This window comes from Gadus macrocephalus, chromosome 9 (assembly GCF_031168955.1).
Source record: "Gadus macrocephalus chromosome 9, ASM3116895v1".
Lineage (NCBI taxonomy): Eukaryota > Metazoa > Chordata > Actinopteri > Gadiformes > Gadidae > Gadus > Gadus macrocephalus.
In genome coordinates this window covers 21,918,173-21,944,180 of record NC_082390.1, presented here as the reverse complement: position 1 = coordinate 21,944,180, position 26,008 = coordinate 21,918,173, and the positions used below count along the sequence as shown (strand labels likewise).

Below are 26,008 nucleotides of genomic sequence, written 5' to 3'. Positions count from 1 at the left end.
AACTATGGGGAAGAAAAATAGCATCAGTTTTTTTAATGACCTAATTTTTGGTAAGAAAATTAATCGGGGAAAAAAGACCAAAGTTATAACAGAAATGTGCCTTTTGATTACAAAGTGCATTATTATGAAAAGCCAAGAAATACCTATTTATAGGTTAATTGTGGTTTAAAGTGCCTTTTACTCTGTATTTAAATGTGTTCTGATGCATCACAACGTTTTATATTGAGAATATATTTAACCATACATTAACATTTTTGAAATATGAACCATGAAATGGTGTAAGGCCTGAGTTTACACATTCCAGAGGAGAACGTAATAAAGGATGGGATGACGTCACCGAGTTGCATTATTGTAATTTTGCTGGTTTATGATATAATTATAAACACATGTCAACAAAGCAATGCATCACATCATGGTCATTTAAATATTGATTTAGTAGAGGTAGTGGTAAACAGGTGATGTATATAATATTCATTCACGTATCATGCCTTTCTTCAACGTTTTCTTCTTTAATTTGGGTGAGCGCTGAATGCTTGGTCCTCACCAGTCCTCCCAGTGCCCGCCCAGTCCTCCCCATCCTTCGATCGCTGCCTTTCCTGAGCCCGGTCAGGTGCTCGGTTCTCACCAGTCCTCCCTGTCCCTCCCAGTCCCGCCCATCGCTGCCCTTCCTCAACCAGGTCAGGTGCTCCGTTCTCACCAGTCCTCCCAGTCCCGCCCATCGCTGTTCAGCGGCGTTACTTCGCTCGTAGCAGATCGATTCGTTGTGTGTGGAGACGAAACATCGAGGCGATGTTCCGGAGGATCCTCCAGATGGTAGGACGAGCCCCGTCGAACTGGTTTTATGCACTGGTTTATTCTTAAACCAGTGACATTCCCTTGCCAGAGGGCCTAGGTTCTGGTCTGTACGTGGGCGCTCGTGTTCTGACCGCCGCTGACGCGGGCGGGAGGAGCGGTCCTTCCATCCAGTGGAGCTCGGCTCCCGCCCCGCTCCGACGGACCGGCCGCTCCGAACGAGGAAAACGAGCGCTGTTTTTTGTTTTTTACTTAGCACCACATCTAGCACAATGCTAACTGTTATGAATGTCTGATTGTAGAATGATGTTGACTACGTAGAAACGTTGTAGAGATCCATATGGCCATTATCGAATAAGGACCAGGGCTAGACAGGCTTTTTGAATGGGCACTGTTTACTTTCATTTTGTTTCACTTCTGAGTTTCTTGGTTAATTCATTGTTTGCTAACGTTGCCTTTGCCGTTAAGCAAGCCACAGGTTGATTACCGGGAATTGGACCCCCTGCTGTCCTTCCTCACAGACCGTCTTGGTGTATATTTTAAGGCAAACGGTGTCCTCGGGCAGTACTGGGATGCTGACAAAGCATTTCCACATAAACGAAAGCTTATGGCTGACAGACAATATTTGTGTAGCCCCTGACTCTCTTAGCCAAGAAGGGTGACTGTATCTCCGTGGTCCCTGACTCTTACCCATGGAGGTTTTTACTGCAGACTGTATCTCCGTGGTCCCTGATTCTCCTACCCATGGAGGTTCACTGCAGACTGTATCTCTATGGTCCCCGACATGGACTCTCTTACCCATGGGGCGAGGAGGTTTACAGCAGACTGTATCTCTGTGGTCCCTGACATGGAGGTTTACTGCAGACAGTATCTCTGTGGTCCCTGACATGGAGGTTTACTGCAGACTGTATCTCTGTGGTCCCTGACATGGAGGTTTACTGCAGACTGTATCTCTGTTGACCCTGACATGGGTCTCTCTTACCCATGGGCCCAGGTGGTTTGCCCACTGTAAACATCATTCACTGATGTTGAAACGTCCCCTTCATGGTTGATTATGTCTGTTTATGAAGACCCCGACATTATTAATGGAAAATAAATAATTCTATAATGGTTATGAGAAGGTTGAGGGTTTGAGTCTACCAAACCAATTGTACCAGTTGTAAAGGTTCAAATATTGGATTAGAAATAATGTATAAATTGTGGCAGGATGTTTTTGAACGCACTACAAACATCAGGCATAAAAGCAGGACCGTACTCTGATCCTCTTGTCTGTTGAATGGATGACACACAGTGAGATCCTTCTTGTGGATCCTCTTCTTCTCCAACAGACTCCTGGCATAGGAGGCTCTCAGAACGCTGAGTCCTCAGAGCAGCAGCCTGGAGCCAACCTCAACAACGAACAGACCTCCGAGGTAACCATGCATCCTGTTGATCACAGACCAATCAGGTTCACCTGAAAGGCTTTTGGTGCTTATTGTTATGTTGTATGTAGATCCTTAACTTGAAAGTTAACGTGTGTGTGTGTGTGTGTGTGTGTGTGTGTGTGTGTGTGTGTGTGTGTGTGTGTGTGTGTGTGTGTGTGTGTGTGTGTGTGTGTGTGTGTGTGTGTGTGTGTGTGTGTGTGCGCAGGGCTTCATCTGTCCTCAGTGCATGAAGTCTCACAACTCGGCGGAGGAGCTGTTTAAGCACTATGACCTGTTCCACGATACTGGGGATCTGCCGTCCAACATGGCCCCCACTCGGTGAGACCCCCCGCCTCCCTCCCTGGGGAAGTCAGCCACCAGTTCAGGGGGTATTTATTAGGGCCCGACCGATTCATCGGCCTGCAGATTTAATCGGCCGATTATAGCCTTTTTGAAAATAATCAACATCTGCCAAAAAGACGCAGATTACAACCGTTTTTTTTATTTTTATTTTTTTTTTAGGAATTTTATTGCGCTTAGTATCCTGCAGATTGCGCTCCTACTTGCCTTGCTAACTAACAACTTTAGCTGGAGTAAAAAAGAGGAGATTGAATTTTACCGTACAACATGAAAGCTCGCTCGCTCAGGCAGCTGCGCGCTCACCTCACCAATGTACACAAGATGCGTTGTTTGTGCCTGTTTTTCTTTAGGTGTTAATTTGTTATACTGTAGACTCTAACGGTGAGACCATACTGCTCAGCACGCACGTGTTAGTCACTGCTCACGAGCGCAGCACATTGGGAGTTAGTTATTTATTTTACATTTTACATTACACTCATTTTTTACTGTAAATGTATTCTAAAACACTCAAAGGTTCTGCATTCAATTCACATATTCGTCAAAAGTGTTTAAAGTATATTTAAGGTGTCAAAAACTACGTTTTATATGCTTTTTTTTGTTTTGTTTTTAATTTGCAGATTAAATCGTAATCTTAATTTTTCTCTGAATATAATCGGCATCGGCACTCAAAAATCAATATCGGTCGGGCCCTAGTATTTATTGAGTGTGTCCCTCTGTGGCCCTCCTTCTTTGTCAAGGAGGATATGGTTAGCTGGGGTTCCTGGGTGGGCGACCCTATTGATATGCATGCTGCAGACCACCGCTTAAAGGAGAAATCCGGTGTAAAATGGATCTGGGACATGTTTAGTACGATGACGAGTTGGAATGTTCGTTTGGGAGCAAAAAAGTGCATATAGACACGTTCTTCAGTTGGCTGTTTTTAGCACATTCTACCAAAACTAAATAAAATAGTTTTGGTAGAATAAAATTGGAACGATGGGGCCATAAATGGTAAAAACTAAATAGTTATTTTAAACCACTTAAAAGGCTAGAAGTAGCCTGACACTTCTTTGGTAGTAGTTCACCCGTTGACGCCATCTTGTTTTTAAGACTCGATTAGTAGATTGACGAAATCAGAGATTGTGCCATCCGTCAACAACATGCAAGCTCTGTGTTCGCCAATCTACTTATCGAGTCTTAAAAATAAGATGGTGTCGATGGGTGAACTACTGATTGTATTGTTTGTATAAAATGTCCTTTTTAATAAACAATCTTTACACTTACAAAGTTATCAATGCCTCGTTATTTATGTTAAGACCCGTATTATACTATCAAAGAAGGGTCGGGCTACTTCTAGCCTTTTAAGTGGTTTAAAATAGCGATTTCGTTTTTACCATAATGCATGCCCCTATCGTTCCAAGTTTATAGCGTTTTGATAGAATCGGCTAAAAACTGAAGAATGCTTTTTTGTTCCGTTATCATACCAAACATAACCCAAATACATTTTACACCAGATTTCTCCTTTAAGGCATCAAAAAGAGGGCCCCATAGTGGGCGTGGCCTAGGGAGGGCTGTCTCTGATGGATAAGAGAGACCTCTCCTCCTGATGGACATCCAGAGTGCTCATTCATTCTGCTCTAAACAAGTTTTCAGAAGCTCCCAAAACGTTGTCTTTGTTTAACCAGCACCAGTAAGTGCATTCAATCTTCCCAGGCTAGGTAGCTTTCTGCAATAGCGCCAAGAAACGAACAAATCCACCGGTTTGGATTCTGTGTTTAGGGGGAGGGGTCAGGACATTTAACGTGTGACCCCAGACGAAGAGCAGCACGGAGGGCCAGTAATGACCTGCTCTAAGAAGAGGCAGCACAGAGGGCCAGTAATGACCTGCTCTAAGAAGAGGCAGCACGGAGGGCCAGTAATGACCTGCTCTAAGAAGAGGCAGCACAGAGGGCCAGTAATGACCTGCTCTAAGAAGAGGCAGCACAGAGGGCCAGTAATGATCTGCTCTAAGAAGAGGCAGCACAGAGTAATTTATCGAAGTAATTTAATACTTAATCCACACAGGGGCAAATCGAGATCGCGATTTTATAAAATGTTATCGTGCAGGCCTAAATTCTACTCGCGCAAACACACTTAGTTTGAGTTTGATTATTTGAATTTTCCCGTGAATTTCGCATTACATCTACGTCTTGACAGCCTATCAGCGATTCAGCGTCACTCCCTGAAGTCCAGAGTGAACCGCAACATGGAGGAGGAAGTGTTTGTTTCGGTTTGCGGACTCCCGGAGCTCTATAATATGTGTATATCTATTATATATAGGCCTTTATATAATATATATAATGTCACGGCCAATAGCTGTGTGCGCCTCCGGATAATATTATGAACCCATATACGACGGCGTTTGGTTATCTAATGTCTCTGGTACTTCCACAACAAGTAAAGACTCAAGATGGTGGTAATCTCGGCCATTTTTGAGAATGAATTGGCGGTAAGCCCTTCCTCCACCAAAAGGTAAACCCCTCTTCCTCCAAGAGGTAAGCCCCTCCTCAGATATTCTTCAAAAACGTGAAATTCGCGCTATCAAACTTGCGTAAAACCTAGCACGGACAACGCTGCGGTATGGTCCGTGCTGTGGAATTGATGGCGCTCTTGCCCATTTGCTATTTCGTGCACTCAATTTAGCCTCACAAGCAGCTCAAACCTTATTTATTTACCCTGGCTGCCTGGTTAAAATGTGAAGTTGTTTATAATACTGAATATATGTATACATGGTTAATGTATGGGATTTGTTAACCTATTCATGGTTCTCTCTCTATCCCAGCGTGCTTCTCAGATCTTCAGATTTTAATTCCTTTCATTACATTCCTTGTTACAGAACATAGTTGAATCCTGTACAGAATCAGATACAAATAAGATATAATGTAAGCCTGACGGGCTGTTCGGCATGTTTGATAAAAAGTACATTCATGTAACTGCTTTGGGGTCGATTCTTAATGTAAACATTAATATTTTTAATAATGCACCATTTTAGAGGGTTCCTTGTACAATTTACAGGATTAGTTATGAGAATATATTTAATTTCGAAGCAAAATTGTATATATATATATATATATATATATATATATATATTGAATCGGATCGAATCTGCAATTAATCAATTCCTGACCTTGTGAATCGGAATCAAATTGATTTGGGAAATCAGTGGGGTTACCGAGCCCGAGTTGCTAGTTCAATCCCTGGCTCCTCTTACCTGAGTGTCGAGGTGTCCCTGAGCAAGACACCTCACCCTGACTGATAACGACGGGCTAGCTGTCGCCCTGCATGCTCGACTCACGTCGGTGTGTATGAACCGTTAGAAATCGCTTTGGATAGAAGCGTCTTCAAAATGCCCTAAATGTAAATGTAACAATCTGTAACAGTGTTGAGTTCATATGCTATAACGTAATGGAACAGCCTCGTGTTCAACCTACCTAAATTCTCCAAGGTGACCCCCTTTTCCGGCACCTCCACTGGCTCCCTCTAGTAGCTTGTATCAGATCCAACATGATGGTAGTGGCCAACAAGGCGGTCAATGGCATTGCCCCTGCCTAGCCTGCCTCCAAGCGTTGGTCAAACCACACACCCCAGCTTGAGCGCTCCGCTCAACTACTTCAGCTAGGCGCTGGTACCGCCATCCGTAAGAGCAAACAAAAGCCGATCATCAAGCTCTTCTGTTTTGGCACCGCAGTGGTGGAACAAGCTCCCTGCCGAAAGTACGCACTTATCGTTTGTCGTACATCCTGGCACAAAAAAGAATCATCTCTGACAGCACTTTAAACTACAGGATCCTGTTACAATTTAACTAGGCAAGTACAGTGTAATGCACTGTGCCAATGTAACGGCGTGTAGTTAATATGTATTAATGTTATTAAAATAGTACTTGGCATAGTGTAGTGTCTTATTCTAGTTATCTTTGTTTTGTTTCTCCTTCGGACAAATGTACTTATTTTAAGTTGCTTTGGTTAAAAGTGTCTGCTTAATGTCCTATATGTTAATGTAAATAATGACACGGTGTGGTTGGGATAACTCGATTTTTCATATTTTCATCACCTTTCCTGACTTTCTTAACATTAATCCTTAGACCTACCCTAGCCCTTTTTAGCCTATTCCTAACCCTAACCCCCTAAATCCTAACACATTATTAATGTTTTAACATTAGTGATTAATTAATAACTAGTAACCTGCTGTTCAGTAACATTGCATTAACATTTAGTAGACACTTTTATCCAAAGCGACCTACAAAAAGTAAAAATAATGTGAAACAATACCTTGCTGTCGGTACAGTAAGGATTTTCATAGAACCAAGAGCCAAGCTCTTATTACATATTGACTACATACCGTCACGTTCTGTCACAGTGCATTACAGTGTACTTCCTTGCCTAATCAAATTGTAACAGGACCCTGTAAGTGTTGTCAGAGACGATTAGAAAAAAAACCAACTAACAATCTAGAGCTGCTGATGTTTGCTGGACCATTCATTATGGTATTTCAGTTATGTAGGTGAGACTTTCCTGGGATTTGAAATTAAATGAAGTCACACTTTGAAGTGTGAAGAGCGATTGTTATATAAAAAGGAGGCAGAGAGTGAGAGAGAGAGAGAGCGCGCGGCCGGCCATTGACCTTTCTTCGGTAAATACTGAAAAATCTTTAAATAAAACGGTTCACATTTCAGAACAAAGAAAAAAATTAAAAGAAAAAAAAAAAAGAACCGCCACTGGATTAACAAGTGCGCACTACCAGGTATAAATTCAAACGGAACTCATTGGGCTTTTTGGAGCATTAGTGCTGCTGCAACTACCGGCTGATGCATGCTTAGGCCACAGTCAGCTACTGAGGCTCGTGTCACCAGGTAGGCATCTCTGGTATCGCAACATCTCTGGTAGCTTACTCCCTTTTTATATTAGCGTCACCTTTTCAATAAAGCTAAACCCTTTGAAACAAAAATACATTTGACATGTCTGTGTCCTTGCAACAGTGTAATTGAACTTGTTATAAGCAGTGTAAAGATGTCAGCTTAGCTCAGGAGGCAGAGCTGGTTCACTTAACCGGAAGGTATCAAACCCTGTGGACGTTTTCTTTCTAGGAACTAACTTCCAGGCCAGGGCAGTTTGACTGTACTTACTGGTGTTGGATTAAACTGAGATAACATTTTGAGGGCTTCTGAAAACCGGTTTGGAACAGGATGAATGGCCGCTCTTGATGTCCATCTGTGGAGTTGTCACACAACCGTCAGTGATGACCCTAGGCCATGAAGGGGGCCATCTTATGGCGGGCCTTTGGCTGAGGTCTGCACTACTGAGCATTAATATGTTTTTAATGCATTGTTTCCTCCTGGCAGGGAAGACCTGACCATGTTGAGGCAGGAGGTCCAAGACCTGCACGTCTCTCTCAAGGTGTGTAATTGGAACCGTCATGTGTTGAAACAGGAAGTGGAACTGTCCTGTGCATTTAGACAGGAAGTGGAACCGTCTTGTGTGTTGAGAAAGGAAGTGGAACCGTCCTGTGCGTTGAGACAGGAAGTAGAACCGTCCTGTGCATTGAGAAAGGACGTGGAACCGTCCTGTGCGTTGAGACAGGAAGTAGAACCGTCCTGTGTGTTGAGATAGCCGTACGCTTTGCTAGTATATATGCTGCCTGGTAGCAAAGCTAATTCTTATATGCTCAGTGCAAAGTGGTATGATTAAGTAGAATGATGTGTGTGTTTTGTGTCTGTCTGTGTGCGTCAGGAGGAAAGATGGTTTTCCGGGGAGCTCAAGAAGGAGTTGGACAAAGTACAAGGACACCTGAAGCAAGTAATTCCTTTAGGATACTACGTTATCCCTGTGAACCTCACCTCATTATCCATGTGAACTTCTTCATTATCCCTGTGAACCCCACTACATTATCCCTGTGAACTACTTCATTATCCCTGTGAACAACTACTACATTATCCCTGTAAACCCCACTAGATTATCCCTGTGAACTACTACATTATCCCTGTGAACTACTACATTATCCCTGTGAACCCTACTACATTATCCCTGTGAACCCAGCTACATTATCCCTTTAGGATACTAAATTATCCCTGTGAACTTCTTCATTATTCCTGTGAACCCCACTACATTATCCATGTGAACTACTACATTATCCCTCTGAACTACTAAATTATCCCTGTGAACCCCACTACATTATCCCTGTGTACCCCACTACATTATCCCTGTGAACTACTACATTATCCTTGTGAACTTCTTCATTATCCCTGTGAACTACTACATTATCCCTTTGAACCCTACAGCTCACAGATTCTGAATACATGAGGTGATATTCACAATGAAGGAGAAGGTGTTATTGCGTCAAAAGCGTCTTATTGCTGGAATTACCAATCAAATGACTGAAAGCAAAACCCTTTCCGTAACTCCATGAAGGCTCAGAGAGACATTTAAACTGAGTTGGTTTATGTACTTCACGTAAACATCTGTTTAGTGGAAAGGATCGGGATGCTGAACAGCGCTTGTTGCTAAAGATGGGTGGTGGTTAATGATGAAGAGGAACAGGATGGCCTTACGTCTAGTTAGATTCTAGATTCTGAAAGATGATCGTTCCAGAAGACGCAAAAGCACTGGTGTCTTTTCATGGGGATGTCGGTAGGATAACTATTGACAGTGGCCATGTCCTCTTTAAGACTGTCGATGCATTCCTATATTTGCTCTGGATCCACAGGGCGACGGACCAGACACCTCTGAGGACTCAGGTCGGTAGTGAAAACTAGAGCCTAGAAAACATTAAAGCGCCAATCCACTGTGTCGTCTGCTTCTAAACATTTATAGTAAGAATAATAATAATACGACATGTTTGCTCTTCTCTCAGCCCTGGAGCAGAAGCTGAGCGAGGCGGAGACGGAGAAGTTCCACATCAAGCAGATGAGAGACCTGTTTGAGCAGAAGGCCGCCCAGCTGGCTACAGAGATAGTAGGTCAGTATGCCACTGAGCATTCTGGGAATTTTGCTTTCTGTTTCATAAAACAACTGTTTCCAGATGCCGGGAAGAAGACGTTTTTCATTCTCTGTTGCAATATACCTTCGTAGTAGAACGATCCAAATGGAAGTTAGTTTAAGATTGGAATTGATTAAGTCAGCTGAGCTGGTCGTGATGGTAGTACAACAAAACAAGGAGCATAGGATGGAGGTTTTAGGTGGTTAGAATGTCAAGAGTGGGTAGTTAGCTGCTCACTGATCTGTCAAATCCACCAGACATAAAGTCCCGCTACGACGAGGAGAAGAGTCTGAGGGAGGCCGCTGACCAGCGGCTGGCCTCCCTGGGCCAGGACCTGGAGAGGCAGAGGCAGGACAATGACATACTCAGCACGGAACTGGTGAGCTACTGGTGTGTGTGTGTGTGTGTGTGTGTGTGTGTGTGTGTGTGTGTGTGTGTGTGTGTGTGTGTGTGTGTGTGTGTGTGTGTGTGTGTGTGTGTGTGTGTGTGTGTGTGTGTGTGTGTGTGTGTGAAAAACAATGAGAACTTCTGTTGCCTTCAAATGAGTTGTATCAAATGTATGTCCAAGTGTTGGTACTCCCTGCCTCCTAGTGTCCCTAGAGCCCGTAGACGTGGATCTCTGTTCACTCTGTCGCCCCTCTGTCGCCTCCTAGCTGCAGCGGCCGGGGGTGGAGGACGTGACGGTGCTGCAGAAGGAGCTGGTCCAGGTTCAGACGCTCATGGACTCCATGGCTCGTGAGCGGGAAGAGGAGTCGGAGCGCTACAAGCACCAGTACCAGGAGCTGGTGGAGAACCACGCCACTGCCGGGGTAAGGTCTCCTCAAGGCTAACGTCTCCTCAAGGCTAAAGCTCCTCAAGGCTAACGTCTCCTCAAGGCTAACGCTCCTCCAGGTTCCATCGTTGTGATGCCATTGGTCTCATAGTGTTCTCTCCCATGAGTCAGCCCCCTGACATTGACAATAATAAAGCGATTGACAGGTAATAAAAGGCAGTAGCCCAATAATCAAATCAACGCTGTCACTGGCTTTTGATATGCTGTTGAACCATGAGTAGTTCTCAACAAGCATCCTGAATGTTGAACCAAACCTTTTAGAAGGTGATCAATGAGCAGCACAGCTAGCCGTGTGCACAAAGCTTCATCACTACCAATATTACTAGGCCTTCCATTCTTCGCTCATGGCTTAAAAATGTAGGAGGTTGAAAACGGTTATCTTTTTATCTTTGGCTTCTTCAGTTCACTCTCTGTGAACCAAGCTATTGTTGTATGGTGCAATGGAAGTCTGGCTGTTCTATCATTCTGCTTTGTGTTTGTTAGACCTAGAGGAACTTTATAATGAATCTTTGATGTGTTCCTCAGTGTCTCCTCCTTCTGACTTTATGTGTTCCCCATGCAGATTACCATCAGCCAGCTGAAGGCGGAGCTGGAGAAGGGCCCTCAGGAGGCGGCCGTCTACACTCAGCAGATCCACCAGCTGCAGAGCACCGTCAACAGCCTGCAGCAGCAGAGCCAGGTACTAACCCTAACCTTAACCACACACCCTGAGGCAGCAGAGCCAGGTACTAACCCTAACCACACACCTGAGGCAGCAGAGCCAGGTACTAACCCTAACCTTAACCACACACCCTGAGGCAGCAGAGCCAGGTACTAACCCTAACCTTAACTACACACCCTGCCCCACCACACAACCTGAGGTACCGCCTCCCCATCAGAGTGTGTGTGTGTGTGTGTGTGTGTGTGTGTGTGTGTGTGTGTGTGTGTGTGTGTGAAGATATTAAGTGGACTTCGCCTTCAATAGTCAAATCTCGTTTTCATACGTGTGTAGCGTCCAGGTCTTCTAAACACAGGCTCTCCCCCTCTCCTCCACCCCACAGAGCCTCTCAGACAAGCTGTCTCGCAGGGAGAAGGAGCAGCAACAGCTGGGGGAGACCCTGGCTGCAGAGCAGGCGTCCGGCAGGGCCCTCCACAGCAGCCTCCAGGCCCGCCTTCTGGAGCTTCAGGAGGCCCAGCTGCGGGCGGCAGCCGGGGTGGCCTCGCTGCACAGGGCCCGGGCCGAGCTGGGGGAGACGGGGCAGGAGGTGGCCCGGCTGAAGCAGGAGGCGCTGGAGCTGCAGGTGAAGCACGGGGAGCTGAAGGCGGAGAGAAAGCAGCTGCTGCAGCAGAGGGAGGAGAAGGAGAGCCAAGGGGCTCAGCAGCAGACTGAGATCGGCCAGGTAAGGCTCGTCACTGAGCTTCTTGTATTCTGCAGTAGACACTGACTCAGGGATGGGTGCTGGTAAATCTATATCGGAAATGTACTAGTATTGATTCATCGTCCAGTTCTATATAGTGACTGGTTTGATTTGAGTTAGAGTTTGAGTTGGCTACACAAGTAAACGGAACATGAAATGATTTCAGTCAAGTCAATGTATGTTTATATCCATGAATATGACGATGTATTTGTTAAGATTTCGTGTCTGTGAATATTAAAATGTGAACCTCAGATCACCAGCTTGACACATAAAGCTGCAAAAATAAATTATTTTCTAATAAAGTTCTTGAAAGCAGGTCGCAGGCCCCCTGGGCTGGCAGATAGCTAACTGTAAAGTATCTGGTATGTCTACCAAATCATGTAGTTGAACATTATTCAGAAGCATGTGTTTCATGTCTCAACTCAATAGTCCAATGTGTTTCCCTTCCCTTGCTCTATCCAAGTTAGCGAGGCCCTCTGCAATCTTCTCTTTTCCCAATCCTGGTCTCGGCTGATATTCATAATGATGCTCAATAATTATATGTGATGAGTGGTTTGGTGGGGATGAAGTGGTACATGAGGCGATGGGGTTGTAGATGAAGTGGTACATGAGGCGATGGGGGTGTAGATGAAGTGGTACATGAGGCGATGGGGGTGTAGATGAAGTGGTACATGAGGCGATGGGGGTGTAGATGAAGTGGTACATGAGGCGATGGGGGTGCTGAGGTAACAATAAACCCAGCTGGGGAAACCCTGCGCTACAGTGTGGTGCGCTAACCTCCTCTCCTCGCCTCCTCCTGTCCTCTCCTGTCCTCTCCTGTCCTCTCCTCTCCTCTTCCTGTCCCCTCCTCCTCTCCTCTCCTCTCCTCTCCTCTCCTCTCCTCTCCTCTCCTCTCCTCTTCCTGTCCTCTCTTCTTCCTCTCCTCTCCTCTCCTCTCCTCTCCTCTCCTCTTCCTCTTCCTGTCCTCTCCTCTTCCTGTCCTCTCCTCTTCCCCTCCTCTCCTCTTCCTGTCCTCTCCTCTCCTGTCCTGTCCTGTCCTGTCCTGTCCTGTCCTGTCCTGTCCTGTCCTGTCCTGTCCTCTTCCTCTCCTCTTCCTCTCTTCTCCTCTTCCTCTCCTCTAGTTGCATGCTAACCTCCTGGAGGCTGAGCGCCAGCTGGGGGAGCTGCAGGGCCGACTGAAGGAGCAGAGGCAGCTCTCTGGGGAGAAGCTCAAGGACCGCGAGCAGCAGGGCGCTGACCTCCAGCTCCAGCTGTCCCGGGCCGAGGAGCAGGTATTATATATCAGTGGACCGTTGTATTAAAGGTCCAGTGTGTAGACCCTCTTCAGTGGACCGTTGTATTAAAGGTCCAGTGTGTAGACCCTCTTCAGTGGACCGTTGTATTAAAGGTCCAGTGTGTAGTAAGTGTCTGTCAAGTTAAAGGGATGCTCATTAAGTGTCTGTCCAGTTAAAGGGATGCTCATTAAGTGTCTGTCCAGTTAAAGGGATGCTCATTAAGTGTCTGTCCATTTAAAGGGATGCTCATTAAGTGTCTGTCCAGTTAAAGGAGGCTGGCGTTAAGACCACGGATCTCCAGCACCTGCTGGACAAGGCCAGCAAGCAGCAGCAGGAGCTGCAGACCCAGCAGCAGAACACCACCTCCAAGCTGCGGGAGGCACAGGTAAGCTCCTCCCAGGGTCACTGTGTGTTCACCTGTGTTAACACAATGAGTCACATCTCAGGGAATGACCTCCAGCCTTTGCAGGATGCAATTAGTATTTATTCATAAAGTGATCAGGATGTTTGCATGTCAAACATCCCACAAACACCCATCACACAAAGTTTTGATGGGTGTCATGTTGCCTGGGTTACCAGCCCTTCTCCGATGACCTCACCTGAAGGACCTTGTGTTCTACAGAGCGACCTGGAGCAGGTGCTGCGTCAGCTCGGGGACAAGGACCAGAAGATCCAGAATGTGGAGGCGCTGCTGCAGAAGGGCCGGGACGGAGTGTCCCAGCTGGAGGCCGAGCGCGACGAGCTGTGTGCCAAGATCCAGGCAGGGCAGGGGGAGACGGCGCTGCTGGGGCAGATGAAGGAAAAGAACCTGGCTCTGCAGGAGCAGGTACACACGCCCACGCCCACAGACAGTGATGGATGAGGAATGATTAAGGAATGGATGAGCTGATCTCGCAAATAATTGTTTTCTCTTAACGACGCACAACCTCAGTTTTATCAATTATTATGCATAATTTCCTCACACATGGATGCCTCATTAATCAATGAGTTTGATGTCGCAAACAGGCACACAAATACAACGGTACATTTTTGCATGTCAAAACCTTTAGCTACATATTTTCTATGTCTGCGCTGTGATTTCAAGGTGTCCCAGCTGACTGACAAGTTAAAGAACCAATCGGAGAGCCACAAGCAGGCTCGGGACAACCTCCACGAGCAGGTGCAGGAGCAGAAGAGCCTGCTGCGGGCCGCCCAGGACGCCGCACACACCCTGGAGACCTTCGGGGGGGAGCTCAGCGCCCAGCTGGCCGAGAGCAAGGAGAAGGGGGCCCAGCTCAACACCCAGGTACCAGCTGGTCCTGTTGTTACCTGTTGTTACCTACAGGAGGTCTGGTTCCTCCTCCTGTTGTTACCTACAGGAGGTCTGGTTCCTCCTCCTGTTGTTACCTACAGGAGGTCTGGTTCCTCCTCCTGTTGTTACCTACAGGAGGTCTGGTTCCTCCTCCTGTTGTTACCTACAGGAGGTCTGGTTCCTCCTCCTGTTACCTACAGGAGGTCTGGTTCCTCCTCCTGTTGTTACCTACAGGAGGTCTGGTTCCTCCTGTTGTTACCTACAGGAGGTCTGGTTCCTCCTGTTGTTACCTACAGGAGGTCTGGTTCCTCCTGTTGTTACCCACAGGAGGTCTGGTTCCTCCTGTTGTTACCTACAGGAGGTCTGGTTCCTCCTCCTGTTGTTACCTACAGGAGGTCTGGTTCCTCCTCCTGTTGTTACCTACAGGAGGTCTGGTTCCTCCTCCTGTTGTTACCTACAGGAGGTCTAGTTCCTCCTCCTGTTGTTACCTACAGGAGGTCTGGTTCCTCCTCCTGTTGTTACCTACAGGAGGTCTGGTTCCTCCTGTTGTTACCCACAGGAGGTCTGGTTCCTCCTGTTGTTACCCACAGGCGGTCTGGTTCCTCCTGTTGTTACCTACAGGAGGTCTGGTTCCTCCTCCTGTTGTTACCTACAGGAGGTCTAGTTCCTCCTCCTGTTGTTACCTACAGGAGGTCTGGTTCCTCCTCCTCCTCCTGTTGTTACCTACAGGAGGTCTGGTTCCTCCTCCTCCTGTTACCAGCTAGCATCAACCTGGTTGTGTATTAATGACCAGGTCAATTCAGGTGGTTATACATATCAGTGAGGCGTAACCTGGTTAAGTGAAGGTGAGGTGATTCCCCCCCCCCCCCCCCCCCCCCCCCCAGTGCCTGTACTGGTGTTATTTGGTGGAATGATTCCAAGTGCCTGTGTTATTTGGTGAAGTCCTTCCCAGTGCCTGAACCAGTATTATTTGATGAAGTCATTCCCAGTGTCTGTGTTATTTGGTGAAGTCATTCCCAGTGCCTGAACCGGTATTATTTGATGAAGTTATTCCCAGTGTCTGTGTTATTTGGTGAAGTCATTCCCAGTGCCTGTACCAGTGTTATTTGGTGAAGTCATTCCCAGTGCCTGTACCAGTGTTATTTGGTGAAGTCATTCCCAGTGCCTGTACCAGTGTTATTTGGTGAAGTCATTCCCAGTGCCTGTACCAGTGTTATTGGTGAAGTCATTCCCAGTGGTCCCGGTTGGTTTCAGCTCAAGGCGAAGACGGAGATGCTGCTGTCCTCCGAGGCGTCCAAGGCTGGCCAGCGGGCCGACCTGGAGAACCACCTGGAAACGGCCCAGAATGCACTTCAGGACAAGCAGCAGGTCAGCTCCTGGCCAATAGGGTCACTCTGAGAACCGCATGAATTGATGGGGTCGGTTCAGGGTTTGTGCTGTTTCAACCCTTTTTTCAACCCAACTGATGGCGTGTCCCCAGTACAGATGAACAGGCGGAGGTTCATCTCAATGTGCAGGAGCATTAGCTCCACTAGTCAGCCTGATACTCCTTCCAGATAAGGCAAACAGGAATCAACCTAGATTCCTGAAAAAGTGGCATCACTTCTCTTTCCTGGAGATGGCGATGGAGCCTGACAGAAACGGGGCAGACCAACAAATGTTGTCCTGTTTCCCCCCTTTCTCGCTTCTCACTTGTTGTACACACACACACTCACAAACACACAAACAAACCAACAAACAAACACACACACACACACACTGGTAGGAGCTGGTGAAGGCCCAGCAGAAGGTGGAGGAGCAGGCTGGGAGGCTGCAGGAGAAGCAGGAGCAGGGCAGCCTGCTGGAGGCCGCTCTGAAGGAGACTAAAGAGCAGCTGTTCTCCTCGGAGCAGCGGCGGGAGCAGCAGGAAGCGCTCCACCAGGTGAGCCCCGATAACAGCGGCAGCAACCGACCTCCTGTGGTCTGGTAGTAGTGGTGCATTTTATTAGAAAATAAATCTGTGAAGTAGTAGAATGAGGAACAGGGAGTCGAGGGTTGGACTGAATGACTATATTCAAGTGTGTGTGTGTGTGTGTGTGTGTGTGTGTGTGTGTGTGTGTGTGTGTGTGTGTGTGTGTGTGTGTGTGTGTGTGTGTGTGTGTGTGTGTGTGTGTCAGAAGGTGCAGTCCGAGGTGGTGGAGTTGAAGGCGGCCCTTGAGCAGGGTCAACAGGAAGTTCAGCAGCTCCAGAAGGAGGGGTCAGAGGTCAGGAAGAGGTTGAAGGAGCTGGCGCACCAGATGGACTCCCAGGAAGCGAGGTGAGACTCATTCCACATCAATAACGTCATGTTGGATTACCAAGATGGCTGACTTGGCTAGAGGGGATTTGATAAACGATGACTGAATGTGTAACATCAAAACGTTGTGTTGTTGAAGCTCTGCCAAGCTGCGAGACCAGCTGAAGAGCGTGAACGCAGACCTGAGTCACACTCGTCAGGAGCTGCAGACGTCTGAGAAGGAGCGATCCCTCCTGCAGCTCAGCCTGGACACACTGACCCAGGATGGGCAGGCACAGCGGGCAGACCTGGAGAGGAAAGCCAAAGGCTTGGCCGCAGACCTGCAGAAGGCCCAGCAGCAGAGAGACGCTCATGGGAAGGATCTTGTGTCGACGAAAGAGAGTCTGGGAAAGGTCAACAAGGCCATGAAGGAGACCCAAGGCCAGCTGGACAGCGAGAGGAGGGGCAGCAAGGCAGCGCTGGAGGAAAAGGTGAGCGTAGCGATCCCTCGAATGGTGCTATATAGGTTGCATTAACTAAGGAATCCTCGTGTTTTTAATGACTGTATGTATTGGAATGTTCTGGTTGTTAGACCTATTGTTTATGTCTATTGTACATTTGTATTCCTTTTTTTTATTGTATGTGGTAATCTGGGCATCATTGAAAAAGAGAGCCTGCTCTCAACGGCCTTCCCTGAATAAAGAAAGGTTAAATATATATGTTGGTGCTGACCAATATATGATGCGTATACAATGATGTCACTCAGGAAAAGTCTCACGAGAAGACCAGAGTGGAGCTCCAGAAGAAAGTGGAGGTGATCACCAAGGATAGCCAGGAGACCAAGGGGCAGGTGGACAGGATGAGAGAGGTGAGGTGACCCCACGCTCCACGGACTGGGTGGTGGTGTGGTGAAACGGTTCCTGAAGTGGTCCCTCTGCCTCTGCTCCCTGGTCCAGGCGGAGAAGGGGCTGAAGGCTCAGCTGGCTGCGCTCACTGAGCAGAGCTCCAAGAGCCTGGGCGCTCTGCAGGAGAAGGAGAGGGGCCTCCAGCAGTTGCAGGCCCAGCTCCAGAAGACCCAGGCCTCCCTGGAACAGGAGAAGCAGAAGCTGGAGAGCCAGGTGTCTGAGCTTCAGGAGACCATCACCAAGAAGGTAAGCAGGGCTGAACGCAGCCATTCAGCAAAGGGCTGCATCTTTTTGTCTTCCATAAGATTAGTTATTTTAGACAGAATGAGATCATATAAGCAGTTATTACGTTTGGGTCGTGGATACAATGGATCCCTCCATAGTGACGTCAGCATGGCTTCATGGAGACATGAATGGGGGAGAGGGGTGTGCATGGTGGCTCCCCTCGTTGTCAGTGTTTGACGGCGTGTGTGTCTGGTGCTGCCCCCCCCCCCCAGGTGGAGGAGCTGGTCCGGCTGCAGGACCAGGCCTCAGGGCTGGGGCAGGAGCTGGGGGCGGAGAGGACACGCAGCACCGGGCTCCAGGAGGCCTTGGAGCAGAGCCAGCAGGCCAGGAGCACGCTGCAGGAGCACGTCTACGGCAAGGAGTCGGAGGTGTCCGCCCTACGCCAGGACCTCAAGGTAGGGCCCCGAGGACGGCCTCAGACCCATGCTCACCAGTCCTGTTAAAAGTGCTCTGATCAAAGTGAACAATGTACTGTGAAACATTAGGCCACGCCCCCAGTCCGAGCGTCGACTGATCATAGGATCATCTATCATATATGTTGTAATATATGGGAGGAAGCAGGCAGAGTCAGTCCCCCACACCCAAAGCAAACTTATAAGCTTTACATTGTGGCGGCCTAGCAGTGCTGGTGTTCGCGTCCTTCAGCCCCCCTGCCTTTTGCCGTGTCCGCTGTTACACAAGATTTACCACACACCTCAATTCAACTGTTACAACCACGACTAAATGTCTTTCTATCGAAGAATCAAATCTTCAAAGATTAGAGGTCATCCCTATCAAATATAGAGAATATACATTCAAAACAAAAGCTAAATAAATGTAAAGCGAATACTTAACTGTTCCCACATACATTAATCTGTACATGGAAAATCTGTTCCCCCCACTCTCATGTGAAAGGGTTAACGCGTGTCGTTGTGCTGCCTCCTGGTTGATGGCAGGTGTCAGAGGAGAAGCTCTGCTTGGCGCAGGAGGAGCAGGCTGCCAACCGGAGCCACCAGGCGGGCCTGGAGGGCAAGGTTCAGGACCTGAGTCAGAGCCACGCCTCCTTGGAGCAGGAGCTGGGCCGACGGGACCAGGCGCTCCAGCAGCAGGCCCAGGCCCTGAAGGAGCTGCAGAGACGACATGTAAAGGACTCGCCATTAGACATGCTCTACGGGAGCCTTCTCAACATCATGGGCTCTCTTTAGCCAAAGAGAAATTAGTAGCACATATAAGCATGCCATTAATGACTGAAGGAATGAAGCCTGGCGTTCTTTTCTTTGACAGAGCCATGAGAAGTGGGCGCATCAGGGCAGGGGAGCACCTTCATTTAAATTTAGGGCGTTTAGCAGACTTACAATAAGTACATTTGTCTGAAAAAGAATTCCCCGTACACAACAAAGATGGCTTGGATAAGATGCTAAATTATGCTCAGTACTACTTTTAAGTGCCAGGACGTATAACATACAATAAGTGCGTAAGAGGAGAGGCTAGGCAGTGTCTAGGTGAACTCTTTCCGTGCAGTGGAGAACCTTCCAGTGAAGGTGGCCATGCAGGACCGACAGGGCCATGCAGGAGACAGGAGACAGGGCCATGCAGGAGACAGGAGACCGGGCCATGCAGGAGACAGGAGACCGGGCCATGCAGGAGACAGGAGACAGGGCCATGCAGGAGACGGGAGACAGGGCAATAGAGGAGAGAGGGCCATGCAGGAGACAGGAGACCGGGCCATGCAGGAGACAGGAGACCGGGCCATGCAGGAGACAGGAGACCGGGCAATAGAGGAGAGAGGGCCATGCAGGAGACGGGGCACTGCCATGAAATGCAGATGATGGTTGTCATCGATGTATGTCTCCCCCCTAGGGGGATGCTGAGGAGGAGTTGGGGAAGGAGAGGAGCCGGGCGGAGGAGCTGATGAAGGCCAAGAGCGCGATGGAGAGCACCAGCGCCCGGCTGACCTCTGAACTCAAGGTGTTCACTGAGAAGAGTGAGAAGGTCTGTGTCCTTTTTGCACCGTTGCTCTTCCTTATAATGAAGACTGAGTCTCCCAAAGCTCCCTTCATTGTCATTTACATCAATACATTTGAATTGACTCTTGAGAGATACTAATGGATATCCATGCATGTATCAAGTCATCAGAATACATGCAGGTAACACGTTTCCTAGCGGCCATGTGAAGGCCAGAGTCTGTGTGTCCCGGGTTTCTTAGTCCATGAAGTGTTCTGGGTGCAGGGTTTCTTAGTCCATGAAGTGTTCTGGGTGCAGGGTTTCTTAGTCCATGCAGTGTACTGGGTGCAGGGTTTCTTAGTCCATGCAGTGTACTGGGTGCAGGGTTTCTTAGTCCATGAAGTGTTCTGGGTGCAGGGTTTCTTAGTCCATGCAGTGTACTGGGTGCAGGGTTTCTTAGTCCATGCAGTGTACTGGGTGCAGGGTTTCTTAGTCCATGCAGTGTACTGGGTGCAGGGTTTCTTAGTCCATGAAGTGTACTGGGTGCAGGGTTTCTTAGTCCATGAAGTGTACTGGGTGCAGGGTTTCTTAGTCCATGCAGTGTACTGGGTGCAGGGTTTCCCGCAGAAATGTCAGTTCAGGGGTTGTGTCACACAATTATCATTTATTTTTTCTGATGTCGTAGTCAAGGCGGCAGGCGTGTATTGCTTAGCCTAAGCTGTGAAGTGCTGTGGGAAACCCTGGGGTTGATCGATGGACTGGTAACGTCTCCTGAATTGGGCATTTTGTGGTGTGCAGTAAAATGACCCCTTGTTGGTTCTAAATATTGTATACTATCCCGTCCCCCCGTCCTCCTCTGGGTCCCCCGTTCTCCTCTGGGTCCCCCCGTCCTCCTCTGGGTCCCCCCGTCCTCCTCTGGGTCCCCCGTCCTCCTCTGGGTCCCCCGTCCTCCTCTGGGTCCCCCCGTCCTCCTCTGGGTCCCCCCGTCCTCCTCTGGGTCCCCGCGCCCTGCAGGAGCTGTCCGGGCTGCAGGAGGCCAAGGCGCTGCTGATCCAGCAGAAGCTGGAGGTGCAGGGCCAGTTGGAGGCGGAGCGGGCCGTGCTGCAGACGGAGCAGCAGGCCCACCAGGCCACCAGGGACAGCGTGGCCCAGCGGGACCAGCAGCTCCTCAGCCAGGCCACAGAGCTCCAGGCCCAGCTGGTGAGAGCCCAAAGCCACAGGAAACAAACCTCTTTTTTTCGTCGGACTGGATGAGCCCGCATTGTTCATGATCCTCCCCCCCCCCCCCCCCCCCCCCCCCTGCAGGCGGTGGAGCGGCGGGGCCGGGCGGAGCAGGCGAAGCAGGCGGAGGAGGCGCAGGGCCGGCTGGGGGTGCAGCTGGCGGCGCTGGGGGAGAACGTGGCCACGCTGAAGAGGGAGTGGCAGGGCAGCCAGCGGCGCTCGGCCGAGCTGGAGAAGCAGACGGACGAGCTGAGGGGGGAGATCGCCGTGCTGGAGGCCACGGTGCAGAACAACCAGGACGAGAGGCGCGCCCTGCTGGAGAGGTTAGGGGTCAAGGGTCAGGGGTCGCCACGGTGCAGAACAACCAGGACAAGAGGCGCGCCCTGCTGGAGATGTTAGGGGTTAGATGTGAAGAATTAGATGTTAGGGGTTAGATTTGAGGGATTAGATGTCACGGTATTTGACAGCAGCGTTCAGCCAACAGGAGCCAGGGACGGTAGCTCTCCTTTATGTAACAAAGGGCTCGAGGAACAGGCTGGGTATCTCTAGATCTCCCTGTGTTCATCTCATCATGATGATAATATCTCTATAAATCTAGTTGTATAAGGGACTGTCCAGCGTTTCAAAGGGCACTGAAACAAAGACAGAGAGCCGTCGGTGAGGTCACAACCTTTTGGCCTTGGCCTTTTTAAAGAAAACAAGCATGTGGACCGAAGACACCTGATGTTGTCCTGCTGTGTGTGTTTGTGTGTGTCAGGTGTGTGAAGGGGGAGGGGGAGATGGAGAAGCTTCAGGCCAAGGCGCTGGAGATGAGGAGGAGGCTGGACGACACCACCGCCGCCATGCAGGAGCTGGGCCGAGAGAACCAGTCGCTGCAGGTCAGTCGCATGACCACGCGCGCGTCCTCTGACCGTCACGGCCATGTCTCAGTAAAGCCAGGATGAGGATGGGAGGGCTTGGGGCTTTATCTTCGTCCTCTCTACTCTATGCCGGTTCATGTAACATACAAACATGGGCTAGGCGACGTGGGTGGTGAAAGGCTTTCCTGTTGTGTTGCAGATCAAGCAGTCCCAGTCCCTGACCAGGAAGTGGGCCGAGGACCACGAGGTCACCCACTGCCTGGCCTGCGGGAAGGGCTTCTCAGTGACCATCAGGAGGGTAGGCACCGCATCGCACGGCGCCATGTGCAGAACGATGAGGAGATCGATGATGTATCAGTGTTTGTGTATTCCCTAATTTTATTATATAATTCAGTAATAATCTCAAAAGTGTTTGTGTTGTTGGTTTGATGACCTCAGTGCCCGGTCCCGTTCACACCCAACACGCTTCACTCTCCCCTCGCGGCCTGCCAGTGAAGCCCGGGGTTTGAAGGAGGGAAAAGTCCTATTGCATCCAAAATGCATCATTGTGCTCAGTAGCAGGAGATCTAACATTCGGCCCTCCTCTCTGCTCCGTCTCAGTCCCTGAGCCTGCGCTGTGGCGTGAGAACGCACAGCGCGCATACTGCGTTCACACCACTCAAAAAGTGCCACCCTTTACACTCACCCTCTACACTCACTGGGATGGGTCTCTGCACTCAGACTCAGAATGCTCCCAGAGCAGCCACTACTGACACTCAGAATCCTAACTGCTCCTCGGGCCTCTGAGTCCGTGAGCATGCACAGGGTCGTGGAAACACAGAATCAACCTTGTTGATCTGTTAGCTTCTGGGTGCTACTGGAGAAAGCTAGCTAGCCAGGGCAGTTAGTATGAGCTTACCTCGGTTGGAGAAAACGAAGTTAGAGCCTTAGAAGCTTCTGAACCCTGGTTTGGGACATAATGGAGGTCAATGGACCTGGTCTCCACCGCGAGGGGAGGTGAGCTGAACACAATCTCAGCTGATTGACGTCTGGAAATAGACAATGTCAGCGATGAACCCGGGGTCCTAACAAACGCATGCATCCACTTTTCCGATGCAGCCTTTAACCTCATGAAGTCAACTATTTCATCTTTCCTTCAGACATTGATATTATACATGCCTGTCTCTGCCCCAGCACCACTGCAGACACTGTGGAAACATCTACTGCGCCGAATGCTCGGGCCGCAACGCCCTCACGCCCTCCTCCAAGAAGCCTGTCAGGGTCTGTGAGAGCTGCTTCGACGAGCTCCAGGGCTGAGCCCCCCGGGCCGGAGCCAGCGAGGAGCCCAGATGATGTCTAACTTGCACTAATGAAAGGGAACAGATTGACTGAGTGGCAAGACCCCCTCATCCACCTCCTCTGGTGCTGAGGGGCCCGCGGTGGTGTAGGACGGCCCCTGAGGTGTGGTGGGACGGCCCCGGAGCCTGAGGGGGATGGAGGGGTAGGAGGAAGGAGATGAACTCTGTCTGTTTTGTGTATTGTGCCTTTGGCTAGCGTCTGGTCTGTGTGAGAGCAGAGAAGGAGAGCTTCACCGCACCGCTGTGCTTGTCTTTGATTTCTTTCTCATGTCCACACGTTGGAGCCATATCTCTGCTTGTCCTCATCCTTGTTTCCATCGCGGCCTGCCGTAAGTGTTTAATGTACAGAGGTTGTCAGCGAGGGGTTGGACATTGGAGGGTGTTGGTGAAGAGGGGTTCATATTGGAACGGTAAAAAGAATCTGAAAGTGAAGTCTGCCCTTCAAAGATGATTTAGTTTTGCCTTCTGCACTTGTTTTGTTTTTCCTGCTGATGCCAACACTGAGACCGACGTGATTAATTTCAGTCATTTCAAAAGTGAATCAGTGTCGAAACTGATTTACTTTCACTTAATTACACTTAGTTTTACGGCGAGAGATGAATGCCTTTCTATTTTATACAGGAAATATATTTGCAATCATTTGAATGGTGGAAATATTTTTTAAGAATATTGGGTAAACAAACATTTACATTCAGTTTGCAAACCTCTGAATACTTAATAACAATTGAGCTTTTATTTATTTTTATCCAATGCAAGACATTATTTTCAATGCGACCATTAATGTAACCTTTAATAGCAGAGTAACGGTACAATTCCTAATTATAATAGGTCAAATTCTTTTTTATTAAGGCTTAAAGTTCATCTCAAAATTCATCTCGCTTGTCTTTTCAAATGTTGTAAGTGGCAGCCTGACTCCGTTTGTTTCATTTAAACATTTGATGGAGGCCTAAATGTATTCTTCACAAGTAAACCACAGTATTCAATTTTCTACTCCCGTGCTATCGATACCAAGCAGAAGCAGTACATTGTTGGGTTGTTCTCTGTGGATATGACCTGTAATCAGCCTTCATGTTGCTCACCTCTAAAGTCAGAGCAGTGGTCTTAGGACAGAAAGATGTTTCCTGAACGTGAATTCAGTGACCAAAGAATGTCTCAGTCTGGTGGTGGAAGATCAGCAGATGTCCTCGAGGGGTTTCACCCTAATGATTTTATTTGTGCAGAAATTTCCTATTTTAATTTTTTTTTGGAGGGGGGTTATATCTGTAAATTGTTTATTTTCTGAAAACATGCATTCATGTTTTTTTTCCCAATGTTAATAAAAAACAAATCAAGTCCCATTCAGCAGCACATATACACCATGCTCTCATTAAGTTAGTGTTATTTAAATACAAAAAATACATGAATCTATTATTATTCACTACATTGTTGAGCTCGCATAAGACAGAACTTGTGCAAACTCCTACTCGTCCTATTGATTAATATTAACACTCATATCATGGTGGTTCATTCTGAACAATATGTTTGTGTCTGAACACGAACAACACATTTAATTATTTTATTTTCGCTGGCCAACTCAAATCCAACTGTGTGTGTGTGTGTGTGAGACGTTGCTGTAGGACTGGTTATTGGTAGGAAAACAGGATGTTATAAATTAGGGAATGCCGTGTAGTCTGCTTCTTCGGATCCAAAATGGCCGCCCCTTCACCGTGTCCGCTGGGGTGGTAAAGTATTGTATATTGTGACACGGAACACGAAATAATCCAATGCGGTCATTCATTTTTTCACAGAACGGGGTCCTGGTTGATCTGTAGTCGTCCAGCAGAACTGTGTTCACAGGTCACTTTTTAGCATTTTACCAATAATCGTCTGTGATGTACGTGATGCTTAACATCTTAATGCTAAAATTCCTCATAGAAGACAGATGTCCATCTCCTATTGCTGTAACCAGGGCAACCGTTCCCCATCGTGTTGGGTTGGCTGTTTCTACCTCAGATTGGATTCTAAACCTTGAAACATCACAGAACACTTTTCCGACTGCTTTGTGATGAGCAGGGAGGAGAGATGTCATTGTGTCGTGTACTTCTGTTTCAGCCACACTGCAGCGTGTGAAACCACGGCTAACTATGTTAAAGGGGTAGTTCGGAATTTTGGACATAGGGCCTGATTCCCAAGTGAGCATTGGTATTCTATATCACTGGAGACAGTTTAACGCCTCGTGCCCACTGCACCGTCAGTCAACGGACGTGGGAAGGCGTGGCTGACGGATGGGGGAGTAGTCTTTGAAGAGGCAACCGTCAGCCAATCAAATCGCTTCGCCGGGTTCTTCCCGCTTCTTCCTGCTTGTTGCGAGGCAAGATGACCCGCTTTCCCGCTTTCCAGTATCGTCAGAGCCCGAGTCGCGTCACAGTGCTTAAATTTGCATACGCGATCTGATTGGATGACGGATCCGTTGCGGCCGAAAAAGTTGAACATTTTTCAACTTTTTGACGGTGGCGAACGCTCCAAGTCAACGGACGGATCCACAATGCATTGCGCGACCGTCCCCATTCAAAGTCAATGGGCAACGGACAACTGACGGAGGTAGTGGGCACGGGGCAACGCCTCGTGCCCACTGCACCGTCAGTCAACGGACGTGGGAAGGCGTGGCTGACGGATGGGGGAGTAGTCTTTGCAGAGGCAACCGTCAGCCAATCAAATCGCTTCGCCGGGTTCTTCCCGCTTCTTCCTGCTTGTTGCGAGGCAAGATGACCCGCTTTCCCGCTTTCCAGTATCGTCAGAGCCCGAGTCGCGTCACAGTGCTTAAATTTGCATACGCGATCTGATTGGATGACGGATCCGTCGCGGCCGAAAAAGTTGAACATTTTTCAACTTTTTGACGGTGGCG

At 48.5% G+C, this 26,008-nt stretch overlaps 1 protein-coding gene across 2 annotated transcripts; it reads left to right on the top strand.

The window, feature by feature from the left end:
• Positions 1 to 650: 650 nt before the first annotated feature.
• eea1 (early endosome antigen 1) lies at positions 651 to 24,461 on the top strand. Of its 2 annotated transcripts, XM_060061445.1 has the most exons (29): positions 651 to 813; positions 2,121 to 2,204; positions 2,422 to 2,534; positions 7,912 to 7,966; positions 8,300 to 8,365; positions 9,273 to 9,303; positions 9,420 to 9,524; positions 9,803 to 9,924; positions 10,199 to 10,354; positions 10,940 to 11,056; positions 11,418 to 11,756; positions 12,896 to 13,045; positions 13,314 to 13,433; positions 13,671 to 13,874; positions 14,133 to 14,333; positions 15,594 to 15,707; positions 16,105 to 16,260; positions 16,496 to 16,635; positions 16,754 to 17,084; positions 17,360 to 17,461; positions 17,550 to 17,744; positions 17,996 to 18,178; positions 18,719 to 18,904; positions 19,623 to 19,754; positions 20,721 to 20,906; positions 21,012 to 21,250; positions 21,685 to 21,805; positions 21,987 to 22,085; positions 22,961 to 24,461. In XM_060061445.1, the coding sequence occupies exons 1-29, from the start codon at positions 790 to 792 to the stop codon at positions 23,081 to 23,083; spliced, it is 4,194 nt and encodes a 1,397-aa protein (XP_059917428.1). In that variant the 5' UTR covers positions 651 to 789; the 3' UTR covers positions 23,084 to 24,461. The 2 variants fall into 2 exon arrangements, with proteins under 2 accessions (XP_059917428.1, XP_059917429.1); XM_060061446.1 differs by lacking the exons at positions 651 to 813; positions 2,121 to 2,204 and having other exon boundaries at positions 2,449 to 2,534; positions 8,300 to 8,361.
• Positions 24,462 to 26,008: the final 1,547 nt, after the last annotated feature.